Below are 22566 nucleotides of genomic sequence, written 5' to 3' on the forward strand. Positions count from 1 at the left end.
CTTTTAATACGGAAACTAATTATGGGTGGATTGATATTACGCAATGCGTCTGTGTGACACGCCTCAATTTTTGGGTGCGCGAGGCGTGTCAGTTCGGGGGTATAAAAACCGAGTTGCGTCTCTAGAGCGGGAGCTCTCTTCCGTTACGATCGACATGAGTTGCTAATCTGTTTCGATTGGGTTGCCCAGCCCCAAAACATGAACTTCGTGATTTATTAATTCTTCGTTTATTTTAATAAATCTTCAACTCCAATCAAGAATTTGTTTCAGTGACTTTGATTTATCTTCGTTTTCTACACTTCAAGAACTAAAGCTATACTTTAACATTTTCTGAGTCGGTACTAGGCGGGGCGGTTTTGGCCACCGGGCCGTCTCGCCGTGGATCGCTTCAATTGGTAGTACGGATGGGGTAAGACACTTGTTTATCACTTCAACCATTACCATTGAACTTCAAGATATATTAGCGACGTCAGCGGAGAGCTGCAGAGATTTTTGTTAGCTCACATCCGTCAACTAGTTATATGTGGATCTGTTAGGGTTGTCACGAGGACGGAGTCCAAGAACCCCTGGGCTTCGAACTAACTTTTTTTTTTGTCGGCCGCTCAGCATCGAAGAGTATTGAGAGGAGTGAAATTTTCTTCTGCTGGTGGTTTCCTGACGAGGGAGCCCAGGAGCTTATTTCCGCAGAGCTACAGCGCGACGAAGCGACGGTGGAAGCGTAGCTGGTGATTCTTTTATGCTGGGAAAACGGTAGTACTTTAGGGCCGCGTGGGTGTCATCTTGAAGGGGCTCGCTGCTTGTGTCAGCGGGGAGGTGATATCGTCACTTCATTCATGGTCGGCGGCACATGCCTTCAGTGTTGCATGCTTGCATCGTTCCGGTGAATTAGAAGGCCGCGGTGCCGGGAAACTAGGTACGTTCAGCTGGTCTCGTAGCTGGTCTACGGGTTTTCTGCGTAGCCTAACGGTTCGTCCTGTGATCTCCGTAGACGTGAAATCTTGCAGTCAACTACATCGACGCGACACAACATCATCGCCATCGAGAGGGACTACAAGACTGTGTATCTACGGCGATCTAAGGCGTGTTCAGACATCATCTAGGAGGGAGTATTTCTGAGGGTGACGGATGCAGGCAGCGGATTGACATCTCTGGTATGTCTTGAACTTAGAACACTTTATCTATATATGATAATTGATTCTATGCCTTGTTGCGTATGGCATTATATACAATTAGATACATCTTTTGATGTATACCATTATTCAGAACATTTAGTGTATTATCTGACGGCATAATTCATTAATTGACTGGTAAATTTATATAATCCTTGTAAACGAGAACAGTAGTGAAGGTGTGTTTTTTTCATATATACATATGGTAACTAAGAATATGGTTCTGGTTTCACTCTGGCTCGCCTACATGTAGTATACATCTCTTCCAAAAATTAAGGTAAGCAGTATTTAGGGGTTTTATACTATATATGGTAACCCGAGGTTGCATCCCTTGCCTTAATGTTCATATTAGACTAAGTATTTAATAATATTTACATTAGATAATAATTATGGCGGAAGAGTTGGTTAAAGATTTGGTAACGGGTTTTACCGAAGCTCTACAGGGTATCCGGATTACACCTACTGGTAGGACAACCGCTACGTTGGATAGATTTTCAGGGCAGGGTGGTATGTTATTAGAAGATTGGTTAGAAGAGGTTGACCTATATTGTGAACAGTCACAAATTTCAGAGACCCAAAAGGTCAGTGTGATCAAGGCTCATTTGGAGGGGCCGGCACGTAAAGAGTTACGATGTTATTTTGAATCACTAGATACAAATCAAATAGTTACTATTTTGCAGAACCACTTTGGTACGTGTGCATAGTGACAATCCTGACCAACAGTCGTTTGCAGAGCCTAGCTCTTCAAGTTCTGGCATATTTCCATCTTACACAAAAGATCAGTTAATCCAAATGCAGAAAGAAGACCCCGAACTGAAGTTTGTATGGGAGCGGTGGTCCCAAAATTGGGCACCCGGTGATGAATACTTCAAACATCCTTCAGAACCTGATAATGTTAAATCATGGTTGACTCATTGGTCTCGCCTTTCATTGAAAGATGGTTTGTTAGTAAGAAGAGTGCTAGACCCTGTATTTGGGCAGATATTCCAAGTTTTACTTCCTCAATGTTTACGTAAGAATGTGTTGGTAGGATGTCATGATGAATGGGGACATCAAGGTAGAAATAAGACCTAATTTCACTGATGTACATGTACATGATAAAGTATGTCCTCGTAAACAGCAAGATAAATACATGGGAGAGTATATGTTGGTTCCTAATTTTGATCAAGTAGGTATAGTATAGATCCAGTAGGGGAGGAGGATGTAGCAGGGCGAGCTGGAGATGATAATGTTAATGTTCCAGGGAATCAGGATGGTGCCATCCCAAGAAGGTCGCAAAGACAAACTAAGGGTAGACATTCTAACCCTTTTAATTTACCAAAATCAGTTTTGCGCTGATTATCTACAAATTTTGAGATATTCTATGTACAGTCTGATATTTCGTATTTTTTATTGAAGGGACCGTAATATTGACGGTTAATTATCACGGTAATTAGTCGTTTACATCAAATTGGAGAGTTAATAATGTTAATTATCAAACTTTTACTGTTTTAGGGCTGGGCACCCGTCCTGATTTTATTTGGGGTCATTTATGGTTATGGTGATTTTTGCCAAATTGCGTGTTGAAATTGGTTGTATATTCCATAGGTCTGCTTATTACAATTTTTTATATTTTTCCAGTTACACGTATCGTTGTCTTTTCCAGTGTTCGGAGAAGGTGCATGTATTTTCACTAGTATATTTCAATTTTTAAGTAGTTTCTGATTACATATGGATGTTTACAAGTGGCAGGAGAAGTCCCAACAACCGGTTGGAGGAGGTCTGGGGTATCCGGCTCTGACCGCCGGGGTTGTGACACTTCCCTAAGCTTCGCAAACAGTTTCAGGCTATAATTACAAGTAGTTGGAGACATGATAGTGGTAGGTTTCATAGTCTGCTGTAGGGAAATTTGGGCGTTTTTGTTAACCATGCAGGAATAGGACACTCGAGGAAAAAAAAGAAGAAAATTTTGGAGTTTGAGGGTTTGTTTAATTGACTATTGCGTTCAGGTTGTGCAATTACTTGCAAAATATTGACATGCTGTTTTAATATGCAAAGGGTGTCATTAATGGGAGGTGATATTTCTAAGTATGTTTGAACTAGTGGGTATTTTTGTGAGTTGGATTACCAGTTTGATATGTGTGTTTATATATTGTAATTTGGAAGCCATGTTGGCTTTATATGATGTATATGAAGTTATTGTAGATGTTTTAGGGCTGGGCAGCCATGTACGTGTGTGTAACTTGGAGGGGAACGTATATACGACGAGAATTTCTATTTTTTTTTTTTGCGATCTTATGGGACAGATCGTTTCAGTAGGGGAGTTTGTAATGATATGGATATTCTCGTGTTTACGTTTTCCTCAAAGGTTCATTGACGTACATGTACAAGGCAAATTCCTGGTAGATTTCGCTAGAACTATTTTTACAAACATACATGGTGAATTCCTTGTAAGCTATTTTTAACACCTGTTCCGAGACGTTGCGCTCTTAATTTTGGCTTTTTCGGCTTGGCCGATTGGATTAGGTGTCGCTGGGCGTGTCGCCACAGTTGACTTAAATTTAATCAGGCAAATTTGGGAAATAGATTTGTATTACAATTGGAAGGGTTTTTCCTTGTTGCCGGGTCTGTTCACACTATCGAAATAGTATGAGAGGGGAAGTGAGGATTACAGGTGTGTAATAGCCAGAAGCATGTGGGCTCGCTAGTGTGGACGGACATAGCAACATTTATCCCTTGTTATATTCCAGGGTTGTTGGGTCTCCGGGTGATTTGCATCTCTTGTTTGAGAGATTAGAATGTAAGAGACACAGGTGGGTGCGTGAAAGAAGTATGTGAGGAATAGAGATGCGGATCATCCGGAGCGCCTTATATCCTGGGGGTAAATTCGCCAAGAAATATAGGACCTTTTAATACGGAAACTAATTATGGGTGGATTGATATTACGCAATGCGTCTGTGTGACACGCCTCAATTTTTGGGTGCGCGAGGCGTGTCAGTTCGGGGGTATAAAAACCGAGTTGCGTCTCTAGAGCGGGAGCTCTCTTCCGTTACGATCGACATGAGTTGCTAATCTGTTTCGATTGGGTTGCCCAGCCCCAAAACATGAACTTCGTGATTTATTAATTCTTCGTTTATTTTAATAAATCTTCAACTCCAATCAAGAATTTGTTTCAGTGACTTTGATTTATCTTCGTTTTCTACACTTCAAGAACTAAAGCTATACTTTAACATTTTCTGAGTCGGTACTAGGCGGGGCGGTTTTGGCCACCGGGCCGTCTCGCCGTGGATCGCTTCAATTATAGAAACTGCCCCTACCCTAGCCCCCTTACAGCAGAGAGCTCAGTGAAAATGCATAGAATCTTTGTTGCAAGCAACTGCCATTCATTTACACATAAACAAAAAACAGCAGGCTCTCAATAGGAAATAGAAAACTTACCTTAATCTTAAGGAGTCTATCTCCCCATAATGCACTAGTAGCGAGGTCTTGGAACACAGTCTGTATTTTTGCATCCTGATTCATCTTAGCCATCTCACATCCTACTTGGGCTATTGCCTGGTGAAAAACAAATGAAGCCTTTTGATGTGAAGCAAGTATATTTTATACATACAATAACCTAATTATCTACTTTAAAAAATACATATCACTCAATTTTTTCAATATTTTTTTCAATTGAGTGATAGAATACATCCCAAGGTATTCATTGTTACTCTTCTAAGGGTCTGAAAATTTTGAGGTAATCTGAATAACATTACAATCTAAAAACAGCATCCATGTGTACAAATGTCTTTACTAAGCTGTAATTCCCAAATAACAGAAACACATTGATATTCTTCATCTTTTTTCTTTCCTTTTTTACTCCCTACATTTCATCTTTTAGTGACATTGAGCAATTTTTGTTTACATCAAGGGAAAAAATAACAAACACTTGCTCTGTTAAAATTAAATATACAAATTGAATCGAACATGAAATGCTTCAATATGACACTAATTTTAGTATTATCTGAGGCTTTCCTACAAAAAAATGACATTCATTCTAGGGCTTACTAAGATTTTCTTGTAGTTTTGTCCAGCATTGTAGACAAGCTTCTTGATCTGTTCTTTGGATGGCTGAATGGTGAGGTAACACAGCGCCAAGAACTTATCCACAGTCCGACAGCTGAATATCTGGACGAGGTGTAAATCAAATCAATGTGCGGTTATTTATTTGACTAAAATCAATGGCATTTCCACGATAGGGTAACAGGTAGTTTTTCAAAGATTCTGAAAAAAGGACCTTTCTCTAATTTTTATTTTTTGAGTGTATAAATGTACAATTTGTTTTGTGAATTCATATTAAAGGTTATACAGGTGTGTTTATATTCTACCTGCTCTCTTACCATTCTCCCCTCTTCTTATCATTATGTCTTTGTATACATTATTGGCTTGTGTAGTCTTGTATTATTTGTCTGTTTTATTTTGTTTTTTGTGTCTGTGTCTCCATGTCTTGTCTTGCCAAATACATTAGGCATGGTGCCCAACACAATGTGCTTCAAAGGCAGGGTATTTTACCGACATCGCTACAACTGCTGTAAGCTATTTTCAATTGTGCCATCTTTTGGTTCCTGTAGTCACGCAACATCAAATGCACGTCATGTAGTTGGTGATGCATTGTGAGACATGGCTGTAGACACGTCGGGACGTTGTGAGCTGCAGGTGGCAATATACATATAACTGAAGTAGTGTCAGTAGAATACCCTGCCTTTAAGGGATCAACTCCTCCTTTCTTGCATGTCAATATGAATGTCATAAAATGAAATTATTATTCTTTTGAAATGAAAATTAAATGAAATGAGAACTAATCAAATGAGGACTAATATTGTTGCCACCAATAAAAGCTCTCCTTGCTCACCTTGTTAAGTAGAATAGATGACAGATTGCTGATGTTCTGCTTAGCAACAGGCATAACCTCAGCCATTTCTTTCATTTCTTTCTCTACAGCTGCTAATGTAACCTAAAGAAAACCATTTACTTGTTAGAGATTGCAAACATTGATTTTAAGAAATAATCAAAACTCTAACATAAATTATTAGAAAGTAGTACAGTGGACATTCTAATTTTAAACTGATGTGGCTAAGTCCGAATAATAAGTATCATCTGCACCTTCATGTGTCCTCTATTTATAGTAAATATCATAACCCGCTAATCATCATCACGTTAATCATCATCATCATCTTTATCATCATTCATCATCATCATTATTGATTCCATCATCATCATCATCATCATCATCATCATCATCATCATCATCATCATCATCATCATCATCATCATCATCATCATCATCATCATCATCATCATCATCATCATCATCATTACAAACATAACCATCATCATAAGCAACATCACCAACACCACCACCACCGCCACCACCACCACTGCCGCCGCCGCCACCACCACCACCACCACCACCACCACCACCTCCTCCTCCACCACCCCCACCATCATCATCATCATCATCACCAACATCCCCATCATCAACATTACCATCATCAGCTTCAGAGTGTCAAGTTGCAGGGTTGTACCCTCTAGGTACATGTACTCACCTCATCTTGTAGTGATCTGTTCCCGGTGTTGACTGAGAGATGGACCAGGGACATGGCAAGCAACTCCATGACATAATGAAAGGCCAGGCAGCACTGGTTATGCTCCTTGAATGTCTGACACAGGTACTTGGTAGAGGCTGCAACCTGACCAATGTAACCTGACTGGACGGCTTCTTGCTTATTACTCTCTTTGGAATCTAAAGCGAGTCAGGAAAAAAAGTTCACACTTTTGAAATAACATTTTGATTAACTCTTAATCTGCTTCTCAAATGATTTCCCAGTGCCACAATGAAAGTAAATGGACAGATATACCAAATGCTTCTGAAGCATTTGAAACAAGATTTTTAAACTGTTTCCAGTGAAGATTACTCTACACCAGGAGACCTGCAGTTGGCACAAGTGAGTTTTGACATTGAGGGATTATTTATGAAAAGAGTTGTAAGTCCCAGATGAAACTGTTATTTCCTGCAAGATAAATTTCCTACCTTTGAGCAAGACAGGTTGTCCAGACACCCTGGCCTGCTGGAACGGCAGAGCGTCCTTTGGCCTGACCGTCGGCTGACATGCCAGAGCAAACTCTGCTGCTACAGGAATGACATCTTGAGATGATAAAACGAGTGAATCTTCCTTGAAGAACATCTCATAGGTGTACTCCTCGTAGGGATCTTTCTTGGTCTCTGCAGCCCCAATCTAAAATGCAAAAGTATGGATAAGTCAGCAGAATGCAGAGCTGTCAACCTTGTGCAACTAAAAAAAGGAGCCATGATGGCAACAAAAAACGGAATTTCAAGCAAAAAAAAAGGAATTCATGAAAAAAATCTTACAACCCCGGCGACACACTACCAATGCAAAAATGTCCATTCCTCTTGCTGTTATTTCCGTATTATAGTTCGTCCCTCTTTGCTCATAGAATACATGGCCATTTGCCAGTATGTTCTTCAAGCGAATGTTGCCTTTTCCTGGCAGATTTAGCACTGACAACTTGAACGCCCGAACGTGCGATACCGATAATATACGTAATATACATGCAGCGCAAGGCAGTAAGACAAAGAACTTGTATTTGTTAGAACCGTGCACCCACCTATTACTGTCAAACATTTTAAGAAGAAAAAAACATACTACCGTAATTTTGAGAAAAAGACATAATTCCAGGATAAACGTAATGGTTGGCAGCTCTTGCTTTGACACATATGGTGTGATAACAACAGGGTCATATGCTCTAGCAAAGGACCAGCTGACATAGCAAGCTACATCGCTCACATGGGCAGCTACAGAGACAGAGGGAGATAGAGAGAAAGGAGGTAAACTAAATAGAGTTGCAGCAATCTCATTGACACATATGGTGTGATGACCACAGGGTCATATGCTCTAGCAAAGGACCAGCTGACATAGCAAGCTGAAACCCTCACATGGGCACCTACAGAGACAGATAGAGAGAGAAAGGAGGTAAACTAAATAGAGCTGCAGCAATCTCACTGACACATATGGTGTGATGACCACAGGGTCATATGCTCTAGCAAAGGACCAGCTGACATAGCAAGCTACATCGCTCACATGGGCACCTACAGAGACAGATAGAGAGAGAAAGGAGGTAAACTAAATAGAGCTGCAGCAATCTCACTGACACATATGGTGTGATGACCACAGGGTCATATGCTCTAGCAAAGGACCAGCTGACATAGCAAGCTACATCGCCCACATGGGCACCTACAGAGACAGATAGAGAGAGAAAGGAGGTAAACTAAATAGAGCTGCAGCAATCTCACTGACACATATGGTGTGATGACCACAGGGTCATATGCTCTAGCAAAGGACCAGCTGACATAGCAAGCTACATCGCTCACATGGGCACCTACAGAGACAGATAGAGAGAGAAAGGAGGTAAACTAAATAGAGCTGCAGCAATCTCATTGACACATATGGTGTGATGACCACATGGTCATATGCTCTAGCAAAGGACCAGCTGACATAGCAAGCTGTATCCCTTACATGGGCACCTACAGAGACAGAGACAGAAAGAGACAAAAGAAACTACAGGCCAAACATGTAGACGTATCCACGACACACCTAGATGTTATGCGGTTCAAACCTTCATCAAGGTACTACCGTATGTTCTTCAGGAAAACATTGATCACAAGGCTCAAAATTAGTAATTTTGGGAATAAATCAGTAAATTCCTATGCGGCGCTATAAATCTTTTAGAAACGGCATGCCAACACTTGGCGGACGCATGCCACATGATTATCTTTGGTGCCTTACTCACACAAAGTTGCAAAACATCAGTTTTCCATGACTATTAAGAGAATACTTGATACTTTTACGTCTGTCTCAGTGAGTGTTGGATGGCCGCCATACTGCACAGCACTCGCTACAATAGATCACATTTACGCCCCCCCTCCAAAAAAAAAAGAAGGAAATCTGTACTAGTTGGCAGCTCTGCCTAGCATGCTTGAGTGCCTTATCATGGTGGCCTAGCTAAAGCTGGTGATAGTTTGTACATATAAAGGGACATTCATCCAGTCACAGGAAAGTTTCTTGTCATGTTTATTACCTGCACTGAGATACCATAGTCTCCACTCTCACACTGGTCACACAGGTCTCTCAAGGAGCGGACCTTGGTGCTAAGATCAAGGCAGTCTGCAAGTAATTCTACAGGGAAAACAAACAAATAAAGAAACAAATTACACTTCATTTCTAATAGGTTCACAAAATCATTGAAAAATGTCTTTAATAAAGGCATGTGTAGAACATATTCAGTGCAATCGCAAATATTATCACATTATCAAACCAACCCTACTGTCCATATTTTGTGGAATTCTGACAAATATTTTTGAATGAGATCATTGTTTCAAAACTTATGCTTAACTCCCTAAAAAATCTGAACCTGACCTAATTGCCCATACTCGATTTTTAACACACTACAGTTGTATCTGTTGACAGCAAGGAGACTAAAACCAAAACTAGTCAAACGATTAAACAAGCAAAACAACATTTTAATAGGTTGGTGTACCTGGGTTACAGGAAGCAGTTGCTTTTTGGGTTAGATTTAAGAGTTGTTTGATGTGATCACCTCCCGATGGCCCACCCAAGATGTCATGCTCATTGGCCAGCTGGGTGCAGATAGTGTGGGAGACATGGTAGAGGGTGTAGGCTACCTCGGGGGAACAGTCAGGCTCACACAGATCACTGGATGGAGAAAGGTGAAGTGAGAGAATTCAGGGGGAGGGGAAAGAGAGGGGAGGGGAGGGGAGAGAGGGGAGAGAGGGGAGGGGAGAGAGAGAGAGAGTGAGAGAGCGAGAGGGGGGAGAGAGAGAGGGAGGGGAGAGAGGGGAATGGGAGAAAGGGGGAGAGGGGGAGGGAAGGGAGAGGAGAGGAGAGAGAGGGGAGGGGAGAGAGGGGAGGGGAGAGAGGGGGAGGGGAGAGAGGGGGAGGGGAGAGAGAGGGGGAGAGGGAGGGGAGAGAGGGGGTGGGGAGACAGGGGAGACAGAGGGAGACAGGGGGAGGGAGAGAGGGGAGGGGAGAGAGGGGGAGGGAGAGAGGGGAGGGGAGAGAGGGGGAGGGAGAGAGGGGAGGGGAGAGAGGGGAGGAGAGAGGGAGGGAGAGAGGGGGAGGGGAGGGAGAGAGGGGGGGGGGGAGGGAGGGGGAGGGAGAGAGGGGAGGGGAGAGAGGGGGAGGGGAGAGGGGGGAGGGGAGGGAGAGAGGGGAGGGGAGAGAGGGGAGAGAAAGAGATAGATAAACAGATGGAAAGAGAGAAATAAGTGCGGAAGGGGGAGTTGTGAGTTAAAAGGAAATCAAACTACAGATTCATCAGGTATATTACAGAGTTGCTCCACCATCACCACCACTACCACCACTACCTCTAATAATAATGATATTAACTGTTTCTTATAAAGCGCTTTATCGAGTTATGTTTAATCAATTCCAACTTTAAATATTCATAACTTTCTTACTATTTTACACAAGCTTTCCTCAAACTTTCACTGATTTGTTTCTTTCATTTATCTGCTTTTATCAACACCAGCTTTAATATAACATCAAGGTGAATTTTGCCTGCCTCTGCTTAGCTCTTCATACTATTGTATACATGAACACTTGGCCCTATCTCACCTGCATATAGTGACAGCTGTGTTGATCTCTCCTGTCTGAGCAGCTTTGAGAGCAATCTCACCTCTCAGCTCACTGGTCGATACACCTAGGATTTCACCAAGTCTATCAGAAAACGTTCAGAAAACAGAATTATAATCATTCACTGTCCTTCAAAGACCCACTGCACTAGTTTGGCCAGGAGGAATTAAGACCTCCCTGCACGGTCACTGACAGGTGATTATCTCATCAATTAAGCTCTCAATTAACATTGTAAAAAGAAGATCATGGGGGATCTACGGGCTGTTTTCTATATAGAGGAAGCAAGTAGGTAGAAGTAGTGGAGTGGGGCTTTAAATTGTATTTAATCTCATATCTTTTTTAAGACAAAATGTAACAATATTGGTTTGTTCAGATTTTAAAACCTCTAACAGAAGGAGGATGCTATGAATAATTCACATCACACATCAATCTAGCCCCTGTGACAATGGTAGAAATGAAAATATCTTTACTAATTGATCAAACATATTTAATATTTAGAACACTGAACATTGTCATACTCTGTTAAATGAAACATTTGTTAGACATGTAATTGGATAATTCTACTGGTTCCAAGTCTTTGTCTTATATTGTTTTAGCCCTGACGAAACGAGATTTCAATATAACGACATGCTTTCCTTGGTACCAAGGAGACTGTTACACAAGGGACCTGGTCGGATGACAAAAGCCTTTGTGTTAGTGAATGCCATATGCCCTTACCATGACCATGTAGTAGCAATACACCCCAGGGAGAGGAGATGGTGCACATTGTGCGTGAATGAATCCGAAGACAGGGGCAATAATATATGTAAAGCACTTAGACGGTATTTTGTATTAAGCGCTTTATAAATCCAGATTATTATCAAATATTATTACCATCACATTAGTCCTCCATTACATTTGACTTGCATTCCAAGACCTTAAAGAACTCACCTCAAAACTCTGACAAAGTTTCCTGGTTTGAGATCCCTTGACTTCCTCTCGGCAGCTCCACAATTCTGAGAAAAACAACAGCAATAAGAAAATCTAAACATCATCTTGTTCTTAACAATGCTCAGTAAAGAGTATGTGCTTATCGCAGGGTTCTCACTCTTCTTTAAAAAAAAATCAATTCCATTACTTTCTCATGACTTCTCAATGATCACAAAAAATCCATGACTTTTTTCTTAGCGATAATTCTCTCTGGTTTAACCTTATCAAGTTTTTCATTTGTGTAAATGACAGATTTGTTTCTTTACTAGGATATTCATTCACTGATATTATCTGTTGTATATTGATTTTCCATGACTTTCCTTTAACTTATCCAGGCTTTTAAATATGTTTTCTGTTTTCTATAACTTTTTGTGGTTTTCAATAACTGATTTTGAAGGATTCATAACTTTTTTATTTGTTGTCCGATTTTTCTCAAACTTTCATCGAATTGTTTCTCTCATTTTCTGCTTCTATTAAAATCAATTAAATATCAGGGTTGAATTCCCCTTTAACCTTTTCAAATTTTTCATTTGTGTAAATGACAGATTTGTTTCTTTACTAGAATATTCATTCATTGATATTTCCCTGTTGTATTTTGATATCCCATGACTCTCCCTTCATTTATCCAGGCTTTAAAATATACTTTCAGTTTTCTATAACTTTTTGTGGTTTTTCAATTACTGCAGGAAGTTGGAACCCTCTCTTCAGTGTAGAAAAATAATTTGTAAAGCAAGTGCAGACGATTCAGACAATGGATATTCTGTACTTCCGTTGCTCCACAGCCTTATTGGTGGAAGAAATTAAATGGATGAATGAAATTACAGTCAAACCTGCTTTAATGACCACCTGTATAGAAAAACCACCTGTCTATAAATACTGCATTTTTTGTCTCCCTTGTGCAGAGTTTCCAATTGAAACCCATACCAAAGGAACTTGTACACAAAGACCACCTGCTCATTAAGACCACATTTACCGTCTCCCTGGAGCGGTCTTTAAACACAGGTTTCACTGTACCCACCTCTTTCTTTCTGATTCCTGTGCGAATCTCTTTGTAGTGTTCAACGACGACCTTCTTGAGAAGCTGTAATCTGAAGACATCGTCCCTGTAACTACCCAATGGAACAAGAAGACCGTATTCCAACTGCAGTAAAAAAAAAAAAAAAAACAATAGAGAAAAATCACCCTCCATCGGTGAATTTCCACTTTGACAAAATACAATTTTCAATCAAATGTGACATTTTTATCTGTAGGTATATGCAATCAATTAAAAACTAGCTTCGATAAAAATTGTAAATTAGTAAGTAAGTTGGAATGCCATGTACTTGCCTAGGTTATGTTAATTGGACTAACCTCAGTCTGCATTTTCTATTTTGTTTGATAGTTCCTTTTACCACATTATGTATATAGCCAGGGCTGCACACTAGTGTTTTTCATTGGGTGTCCGGACTTGAATTTTGGGGCCTATATTGCCTTGAGCTCTATGTAGAAAATCTGAAATTCTGGCTGCCCAATATGTCCCGGGCGCTTGTTAGCATGAGCCCTGCTATAGTCAACTATCTAGCAATATATTGCTTCTATATAACATGAATTTGGATAAGAAAAAATTGGGGAAAAAAAAATAAAATTGGGAAACCGATTTAAATCAAGTAATTATCAGGCCTGAATACCTGAATTAAAATAATTTAATAATTAAAACAGAGAAAGAGAGCAAACAGAGGGCATATAATTCAAAAATATTCAAATCTTGAAAGATATTACCTGCAGATAGAGAAGACTTTGAAGCTCTTCTTCTTTAAGATTGTCTTGTGTTGGATCTTTACTGAGCTCCATATAGAGATCAGTCTGCAGCAATCTTATAGCAGCCTGCCCTACCAACACCCGATAGTCTTTGCTCTGAAAAAACATGAGAGATTAAAGATAAAGTTGACTTCCGGTCATGCGATTGCATTGTGAAAGAAACTGTGTTGAATCGATCAGAAAAAGTGATCATGTAGCATAACTCTTGGTGTGTACTGCAATGTTCTGGTGTTGATCTAAATGATAAGAAATCTGGCCCAGTCTTGGTAAAGTAACAAGCACTGTACACAGAAAGATGTATATGGAACTACACAGACCTGTGGCATAAAAATTGGGCTCTTTTTTAAGCTGTTAGTTTTCATATTAAGAATACGGAGGCATGATTTGAAGAGCCATGCTTTTCAGGGAACATATTGTTCTGATGTTCTTCCACACTTGCATAATAACAATGATAATGCTCACAAATTATTTTTCACCTCTTCCCAGAACTCAACTTTCTCTATAACTAGATCAACATGAGGCTCTCTGTGATCTTGAAATTAGCCAATTGTTTGATGTAAGATATACCACAGATCAATTCAGTAATACGATACATGAAAACATGAAATTAATAATTTCTATGATGGCCAATATGATAAATTCCACACATGCAAGACTGGCACAAGAAATGGCATCACAGCACAATATTTGAAAGATCCGTGTTCATGCAAAGCTGATCTTTGGGCAAATTTTGGTGCAACAATCTTTTCTTTAATAAAAGTGTCAATCGAATGTGTACAGTGACATTTTGAGGGTTGTTCTCTCCTTTTGAGAAAGGGTAAAGTAAGGTTTGAGGCAGCTGATGAGTAGAGTCACACACCTTCAACTCCCCCCCCCCCCCCCACCCCTAAAAAAAAATTATTTCTCAAGATTTGTCTCCGTTACTATTTATGACTCTTTGTTTTGTTATTTGCCGCTTGTTTGTTTGCATATTTGATTGTTTTGTTTGTTTGTTTGATTGTGCAAGTGTGTGCTTGTAAAATGGCAACTAGCCGGAATGCTCCCCAGGGAGTGGAGAATGTGCATATATCGTTTGCGGGTGAGCCTGAATCAGATGAGGGTAATAATATATACTGCGCCTAGAAACAAAGTATTAGGCGCGTTATAAATGTGATCTATTTTCATTATTATTATTATTGTTTTGTTTGTTTATGCAATGATTTGATTTTCTTATTATGAGCATTCACCTCTTCATCACAGAAGGTATCTGCGGGGTCGTTCATGATGATCTCAGCCCAGGACAAGATCCGAGACAGACAGAGCAAAGCTTCTTGGTGCGGCAGATCACACAACAAATCCAGGCATTTCTCAACCTTAAAACAAAAAAGAAAATTAAACATGGTTGTGATATTAAAAATGTTTTATCAGCCTATATTCACAAGTACTGTTTGGAGGAGAGGGATACAATAATGGCGTAGGTGCTGGACTGGGATTTAAACCTTGAACCCTTGAATAGAGAGTCAAGAGAACAAGGGAAACGCTCTCGGCGGTCTCGCCTGCATAACGCAATTCAATATGATAAACCAGAACGTCAATGACGTAGCGCTCATCCGCATCTCACAACAACAAATATCGTAAATTTTATGTGGTACACTTTTGAACTGGTCAAAAAATAGAAATTTGATGCCCTGGAAGGGATATAATTTCATTTCATTTGCATAAAGTACCATAAATAATCAATGGAGCAAAATCTCACAATTCTGTGTAGAAGTTTATTGTTCCAAATTTAGCTCTACCAGATAAGGCAAAATCGGTCAAGAAATGAGGGAAAAGAAGCAATTTTTGTTATTTTTGGAATAAATTTGCATAAATTACCATAATTAATTAATGGAGAACAATTTCAAAATTCTGTGTAGAAGTTTAGTGTACCAAAGTTAGCTCTACGATATATAAAGCAAACGAAATCAAAATCGGTCGAGAAATGAAGGAGAAGAAGCCTTTTTTGTGATTTCGAATAAATTTGCATAAATTAGCATAGATAATGAATTTCAAGATTCTGTGAAGAAATTTTAAATTCCCTCCTAGCCCTATCATATGAAACAATCAGAATCAAAATCGGTTGAAAAATAACGAAGAAGAAGCATTTTGAAAATCTTAATGTTGATGCCACAACAAAGTCTAAGTTTGTTGACCTTAAATGGCCTTTGACCTTAACTTAGTGACCTGAAATTCTACTCACATGATTGGGGAGACTTGATAACCCTATAGTCCAAGTTTCATTGACTAAGAACTTATACTTTCAAAATTATATCAAAAATTCAAAAACTTAACCTTAGGTTAAGTTTTCGATGATGATGCTACAACATAGTCCAAGTCTGTTGACCTGAAATGACCTTTGACCTTGACTTTGTGATCTGAAATTCTACTCACATGATTGGGGATACTTGATTACCCTATAGTCAAAGTTTAATTGACTAAGAACTTATACTTTAAAAATTATACCAAAAATTCAAAAACTTAACCTTAGGTTAAGTTTTTGATGTTGACGCCGTCGCCGTCGCCGTCGCCGTCGCCTCGCCGTCGCCGTCGCCGCCGCCGTCACCGGAAAAGCGGCGCCTATGTCTCGCTTTTTGCTACGCAGGCGAGACAAGGCGAGACAATAAACCACTATACCATGACACATCCAAACATTAGGCTAGGTGAATCCCTTCCCAAAAGCATAGACTTAGTCCATCGATTAATCCATCGAGTGCCAATTGTCAACCTCTCTGTCCTCTACAAATCACAATACTGTAACTTGTAAAAGTAAAGTAATAGTATTGTCATAACAAATCTAAATCAGGACAAGTCATTGGATAATTTTGCGCAAAATGGCTGCATGCGCATACAGATATCTACCCGAGCAAGGATGATTTGATTTATTTATTTCTGTTTGATTTTCTTTTTCTTTTTCATTTTTACAAATATATAACAAATAAACATTGCAAATTTACACATGACAAAAGAATATATGTAGAATAAAGGATAGGATAGGGGTCTTTATTGCGCAATTTCAATTTGTTTTATATGACAATCAACATACTTTTTACTAACATAAAATATACCATAGTATTTTGAATACAAACAGGATCTTTTTTCACATAACACAAATACAAATACCACATTTCTGAATTTTCTGGATTTAGGATGGCAACGCGATAGCTCAGTGGTAGAGCAGTGGTCTCGTAACCGGGAGGTCCCAAGTTCGAAACGAAGTTGATGCACTAGTACCCTTTGGTAAGTCATTGATCCTCATTACCAGTTCCTCTGAGAGGACTTAAAGCAGTCGGTCCCCCGGTTGTTTACTTACAAGCATACACATGCTTTCTTAGCAGTCAAGTAAAACAAACAATCAAAAAAAAAAAAAAAAAAACAAACAAACATACCTGATTTGACCTGATGAGGTATTGGAGTCTGAAGAGATAGGCATCCATCTTGGAGAGTTCACTGGAGTGAGCTTTGACAACACGTAAGGCATCCTCTAGAACCGCAGGGTCCTCCCGACTCAAGATATTCTTCACCGCAATCTAGGAGAAACACAGCAAGGATCACATTATGATTCATTTTTTCTTTTCTTCTTTGTCTTCAACCATGTTTTACATTGGTGTATCAATTCATTTTCATACTGCAATCTACGATATACACGACAAGGATCATATTCATCAATATTTTTCTTCTCTTCTTCGTCCTTAATCATGGTTTACAATAGTGCATCAAGAAGACTCTATATGTCAATTATGATTTCATTTTCATACTCTGTATATTCTTCACTTCACATATTTTTCACAAGAATTGCCTATGGTTTCTTTTTAATCAATCATGGTTTACAATGGGGCATCAAAAACTCTCTTAATTTTAGATCTATGTTAATGCTTATATGAGACAAGAAAGTAGTGTCCTGATTACAATTTAGCTGGATTATTGATGTCCCCTTGAACATCGGTAGCAGGATTTTATATTCAATCCTGTACTTGTCCGGTAGCCAACGCAGTTCAGTGAGAGCTGGGACCTGTTTCACAAAGCCTTTTTTCAATGACAAATGACAAAAATCAGTGACAAATCTGCTGATAACCAATCAGAAGCAAGGATTTCAGTAGCTTATAACAAAGACTGTCATTTGTCACTGATGACAAGTTTTGTGAAATGGGGGCCAGGTGTGATGTGATAAAGTAATAACTAACCTTCATACTATCTGTATCTCCTAGGCATACCGATGTCAGGTCATACTTCATGAACATGTCTCTCAATTTCATAATACCATGACGTTCCTCCAGCTGGGCAACCCTGTGATCATAGGAAATTAGAAATATGGATTGGAAACTCTTTTGCATAAACAAATCAGCTAAAATCAGTAAAAGGATTTAATGGTACTGCATCTCTAATAGATCTTCACCTAGTTGTACATGTATGTTTGTTGATCAATGATCCTGTGACCTTTAACATACGTAAGACCCCATGAACTTATACTCTTTTCACTGAATCTTTTAAAACTTATACATGCTTAAGCACTGTTTGGTCAGGAGTGATCCAACTTTTCTAGGTAACACTTTAACAAGATATTTTCTGGGATTTTTAACACTTTCATGACCCTGAGAATATTCACTTTATATATCACCTGAATTCTATTCAGCTCGTTGCTACATACTTGAACCATATTTTTGTTGTTGATATCATTGGTTTAATGGAAGAGAAGTAAAATACCAGTGATCAACCTGATGCAAGGGCTACAAAAGGAGCTTTTTGGAACAATATGGTCACTAAAATTGATAGCTATGGAACCTAGAGAGGGTGAGAGAGAGAGAGAGAGAGAAGGGGGAAACAAAGAAAGGGGGGGGGGGGATATTACAGAAATGTGTGGGAGGGCTTTTCTTACATAGGATGTTTGAGGGACAAGCCATACTGGACCACCTGTTCCATTCCCCTGCTCCATGGTACGGGTGCCTTCTGCATCAGAGCTAGTATGGCTCCACACTGACTCTAAAACGATAAAGATAATACCAGCTACTTTAAGATTGTGCAAATATCCATCCAGGGATGCTCAAGCCGCTTACAAGCCACCTACAGGTATTACTAATACATCGGCTTTAGCTAAGCTGCCCTAAATGAAAGCATTCATGGCATTACTTCCTACCAAGTACCCATTTACTTCACCTGGGTTGAGAGTGGCACATGTATATTATTTACCAGTAAAAAGACATTAGTACCAATGCTGGGACTTGAGTGTAAACAGGGATACTAACATTAATAAATAAAAAATACCTTCAAAGCAACCATATTTAACCCATTCTGAATCGAACAGTTAACACACCATTGTGATTTAAAATAGAAAGGTCATATCATATCTCCATCAGTCAATCATATTTTTAGATTAAATTTTAAGTTGCCAATCACTCAAACATACAATTTCTTGTAGTAAGAGTTAAGATACATATAATATAAATATACTTTTTCTACTATTGATTGTAAGGAATTTTATTTGTTACAGAGCACAAAAATGAAAGAAAGATTGAACATAGCATTGAAATAAACTATTATACAGTGATGGATCAGAAATCGAGAAAACTAGATGGACCTTTGACTGCACGCAGTCGAAAATGATGCCTCCGCCATAGAGCGATTTTACAGACCAAAACAAATTTTTTTTTTAAATTCAAGTATGATTATACTCCATTGACAGATTCTCAGAGTATCTTGACTACAAGCTTTTTTCATATGTACGACCCTTTGACCTCGTGACCTTAAAATCTAATCAGTTCATTGGCTCTGGAAGATACATACATGTCCTGAGTTAGATAGTAATCCATCCATCAGTTCTCATGAAAATACGTTCACAAGCTATTTTTGCACACATAATGAGCCCTGTGACCTTTGACATTTAACCTCGTGACCCCAAAATCTAATCAGTTCATATGCTCTGCAAGATACATACATGACCTAAGTTTGGTAGGAATCCATCAGTCGGTTCTTGAGATATCGCGATCACAAGAACGGGACGTACGGACGGACAACCCGAAAACATAATGCCTCCGGCTAATTGGTAACGGAGTCATAAAATATCTGGTCACAGACTAGATTTGCTTGATGAAACAAATTTAAATGTTACTCACAGTAAGATCCTTGATGCATCTTATGACAGTGATGGCTTTGGCTTCCCAGGATGCTTCATAGGTGGCGAACAGACTCGGTACAGACAGAAGGTCCTGTATGCAAGAATGCAGTTTGTATTCACAAAGACATATTAAGTTTCAATACTGATTAACTGGGTAGAGTAAATCCACTGATTTATGGAATGCAAAGTGTTTACCTCATTATCCTGTCACAAATTAAAATCATGTCAACACAAAAAAGTGCTTAGAGGATACATGGAGATTCCCAATATGTCAGGGTAGAGTGAACAACAAACAGGCAAGTTCTTCCCAATCAACTCAATGTCAACTGACCAGTTTGCCATTATGAGATTTACATTATGAGATTTACATCTAAACTTTCAAACAGGGAGTGGAGAATGTGCATACATCGTGTACGGGTAAGCCTGAATCCAATGACCGGGGTAATACTATACTTATCTGTAAAGCGCCTCCGGTCCTGAAAAGCGCTATAGAAGAACGAGCTATTATTATTATTATTATTATCTGTCCAAAATTGTTCTAACTTTTAACAGTCTACTTTCCTGATGTTTATGGGTTTTTTTCACCCAATACAACTAGTTAAAACATCAAATTACCTTTGCTTTACTTAACCGTCTTGTTTTCATAGTTATAACAGACTAGAATCGTACCTGTATGTATTTCAAGAGCAGGTTGTCCACCTCTAGCTTGTGATCCTTAGCATAGGGTATGATGCATTTGGTGATGGTCCCCGGAACAAGCTCGGGAGCAGCAACCCTCTCCAGCATCCTGAACGAGATGCTCTCTGTCGTTTCCTTCAAAGCAACGACAATACAACATTAGAGCATGAAGCCTTTGAGTCTTGAATGATGAAATGTAGTTAAACAAATATTTAAAAAAATAAAAAGTACAAAATGATAATAAAAATAAAAAATAATAATACAAAGAAGAAAAAAATAAAGTTTTTAAAAAAATCAACAAAAAAAAAAAAAAATCAAAACAAAATCAACAACAACAAAAATCTGAGTTCTGGTTACAGCAAATGTCTAAAATAAACGATTGCCAGTAAAATTTGGGCAGTTGGACTGCATTCTATTTCAATTAGTCCAGAGCTCACCTTGCAAAACTGGTCGAGAGTTAGGAAACACCTGTATCTGGTATGGAGGATTCTGAGCTCTTGAAGGTTGTGGACCAGTTCTTTTAGTCTCTCCATGGACTCCTTGCAGTCACTTCCGTTTGTCTGAGATAAAAGAAGAGATGAAAAATTTATATCCCTTTAAAGAAATGGAGCAAAAATAAAAAGGAAAAATTATAACACAAAACTAGACAGAGAGAGAGTCTAATAGAGCATGTAAGAAAGAGGAGGGGGAATTGATTTTCAATTTTTGGATAAATGTTCTTTCCTCTTCTATGCAATCAAGGTCCAAAGCTAATGTTCATAATACTCTACTAAAGGTAAGGGGCGCACCTTTAAAGAGAAGGTTGAGTTCTGGGAAGAGGTGAAATAATTTGTGAGCGTTATCATTGTTATTATGCAAGTGTCAAAGAACATCAGATAGAACATGTTCCCTAAGAAGCATGGTTCTTGATGATATGCCTTCATATTCTAAATATATGGCATGTAAAAGCAAAAACATCGGGACAGATTTTTATGCCACACGTTTGTGTAGTCCCATACACATCTTTGTGTGTACAGTGCTTGTAACTTTACCAAGACTTGGCCAAATTTGTTATCGTTTTGATGATTTCAGAACCTTGCAGTACACACCAATACTTATATGCTAGATGATCAACCTTTTCTGATCGATTCTACAACATTTCTTTCACAATGCAATCGCATGACCAGAACTGGTCTATACCTTTAAGGGTTTAGTTTCTTTGTCTACCTTCTCAACTGCAGATGGAGATAAAAACTCAACATACCTCTGTTAGTGCTTGTGAGAAATGGGTTCCACTGGATGACTTGATAAGCTGCTGGTTACCTTTCAACATTAATTCAGCTAACTCTAGACCGTTGCTGGGCCATCCTGTCTGTGGATTAATAAATAACAAACAAAAACGTATTATTCTATATTCTGTATTCTATTCTTTTTTTCTGTATGTACATGAATTCTATTCAATAAAGAGAATACAATACTGGATACTTGTTTGAAATTTTTTAACATTTGTCAACCACATTACTCTATATTCTGTATTCTATTCTTTTTCTGTATGTACATGAATTCTATTCTACAAAGAGAATACAATTGTTCTAACTTTTTAATCTTTGTCAAGCACATCCCCTCTATACATCTCCTCACTGTTTCAGCAACAGAGAAAATCATATTCACTTTGATTTATATCAGCTCCTTCCTTTCTCATTCCAATGGCTTCAAATCATTCCAAAATATTTGCACCGTGACTATGGAATAAACTCCCTACATTTCTACGACAAAGAACTTGAAAAGATATACATCTACAATATTAAATTTGTCCTTAGACTAAGAGACAGCACCTTGTATCCACTGGAGAAGGCGCTATATAAACCAGTTATTATTATCATTTATCATTATTCTTGCTTTGTCAGCACAGTTCACGCAGCCTAGCTAGTAGAGTTGTGTGACAAATTCTCCTGCATTGCTTCCCCCCCCCCACCCCCCGCAATTTCCTACACTAACCAAATTCTTATCTTCAACCCTTTACATTAACTTCTCCTCTCGAAAACATAAACACAATGCATACTTCCAACCTATACAATTACTTTTATCCTCCAAAATCATCCCTGGGATTCTGCAAAAAAAGTAACTCGCTCTGTTTAGACCAAGAGAAAGCACTTTC

General features: G+C 38.9%; 1 protein-coding gene across 1 annotated transcript in view; it reads right to left on the reverse strand.

The window, feature by feature from the left end:
- Positions 1-22566, reverse strand: part of LOC591301 (kinetochore-associated protein 1) — a 50869-nt gene that overhangs the window by 22188 nt on the left and 6115 nt on the right. The window contains exons 6-24 of the mRNA XM_030986136.1: positions 21673-21780; positions 20867-20989; positions 20421-20564; positions 19750-19842; positions 18516-18619; positions 17824-17926; positions 17029-17169; positions 14851-14976; positions 13586-13720; positions 12846-12968; positions 11789-11853; positions 10841-10942; positions 9744-9919; positions 9285-9382; positions 7219-7423; positions 6734-6930; positions 6040-6141; positions 5196-5315; positions 4587-4703 (exon numbers count right to left, since the gene is read on the reverse strand). Of these exons, the coding sequence (XP_030841996.1) occupies positions 4587-4703; positions 5196-5315; positions 6040-6141; positions 6734-6930; positions 7219-7423; positions 9285-9382; positions 9744-9919; positions 10841-10942; positions 11789-11853; positions 12846-12968; positions 13586-13720; positions 14851-14976; positions 17029-17169; positions 17824-17926; positions 18516-18619; positions 19750-19842; positions 20421-20564; positions 20867-20989; positions 21673-21780 (2382 nt within the window). The remainder of the gene's footprint in view (positions 1-4586; positions 4704-5195; positions 5316-6039; positions 6142-6733; positions 6931-7218; positions 7424-9284; positions 9383-9743; positions 9920-10840; positions 10943-11788; positions 11854-12845; positions 12969-13585; positions 13721-14850; positions 14977-17028; positions 17170-17823; positions 17927-18515; positions 18620-19749; positions 19843-20420; positions 20565-20866; positions 20990-21672; positions 21781-22566) is intronic.

Source organism: Strongylocentrotus purpuratus, unplaced genomic scaffold, assembly GCF_000002235.5.
Source record: "Strongylocentrotus purpuratus isolate Spur 01 unplaced genomic scaffold, Spur_5.0 spur5_scaffold_15, whole genome shotgun sequence".
Taxonomy (NCBI): Eukaryota; Metazoa; Echinodermata; class Echinoidea; order Camarodonta; family Strongylocentrotidae; genus Strongylocentrotus; species Strongylocentrotus purpuratus.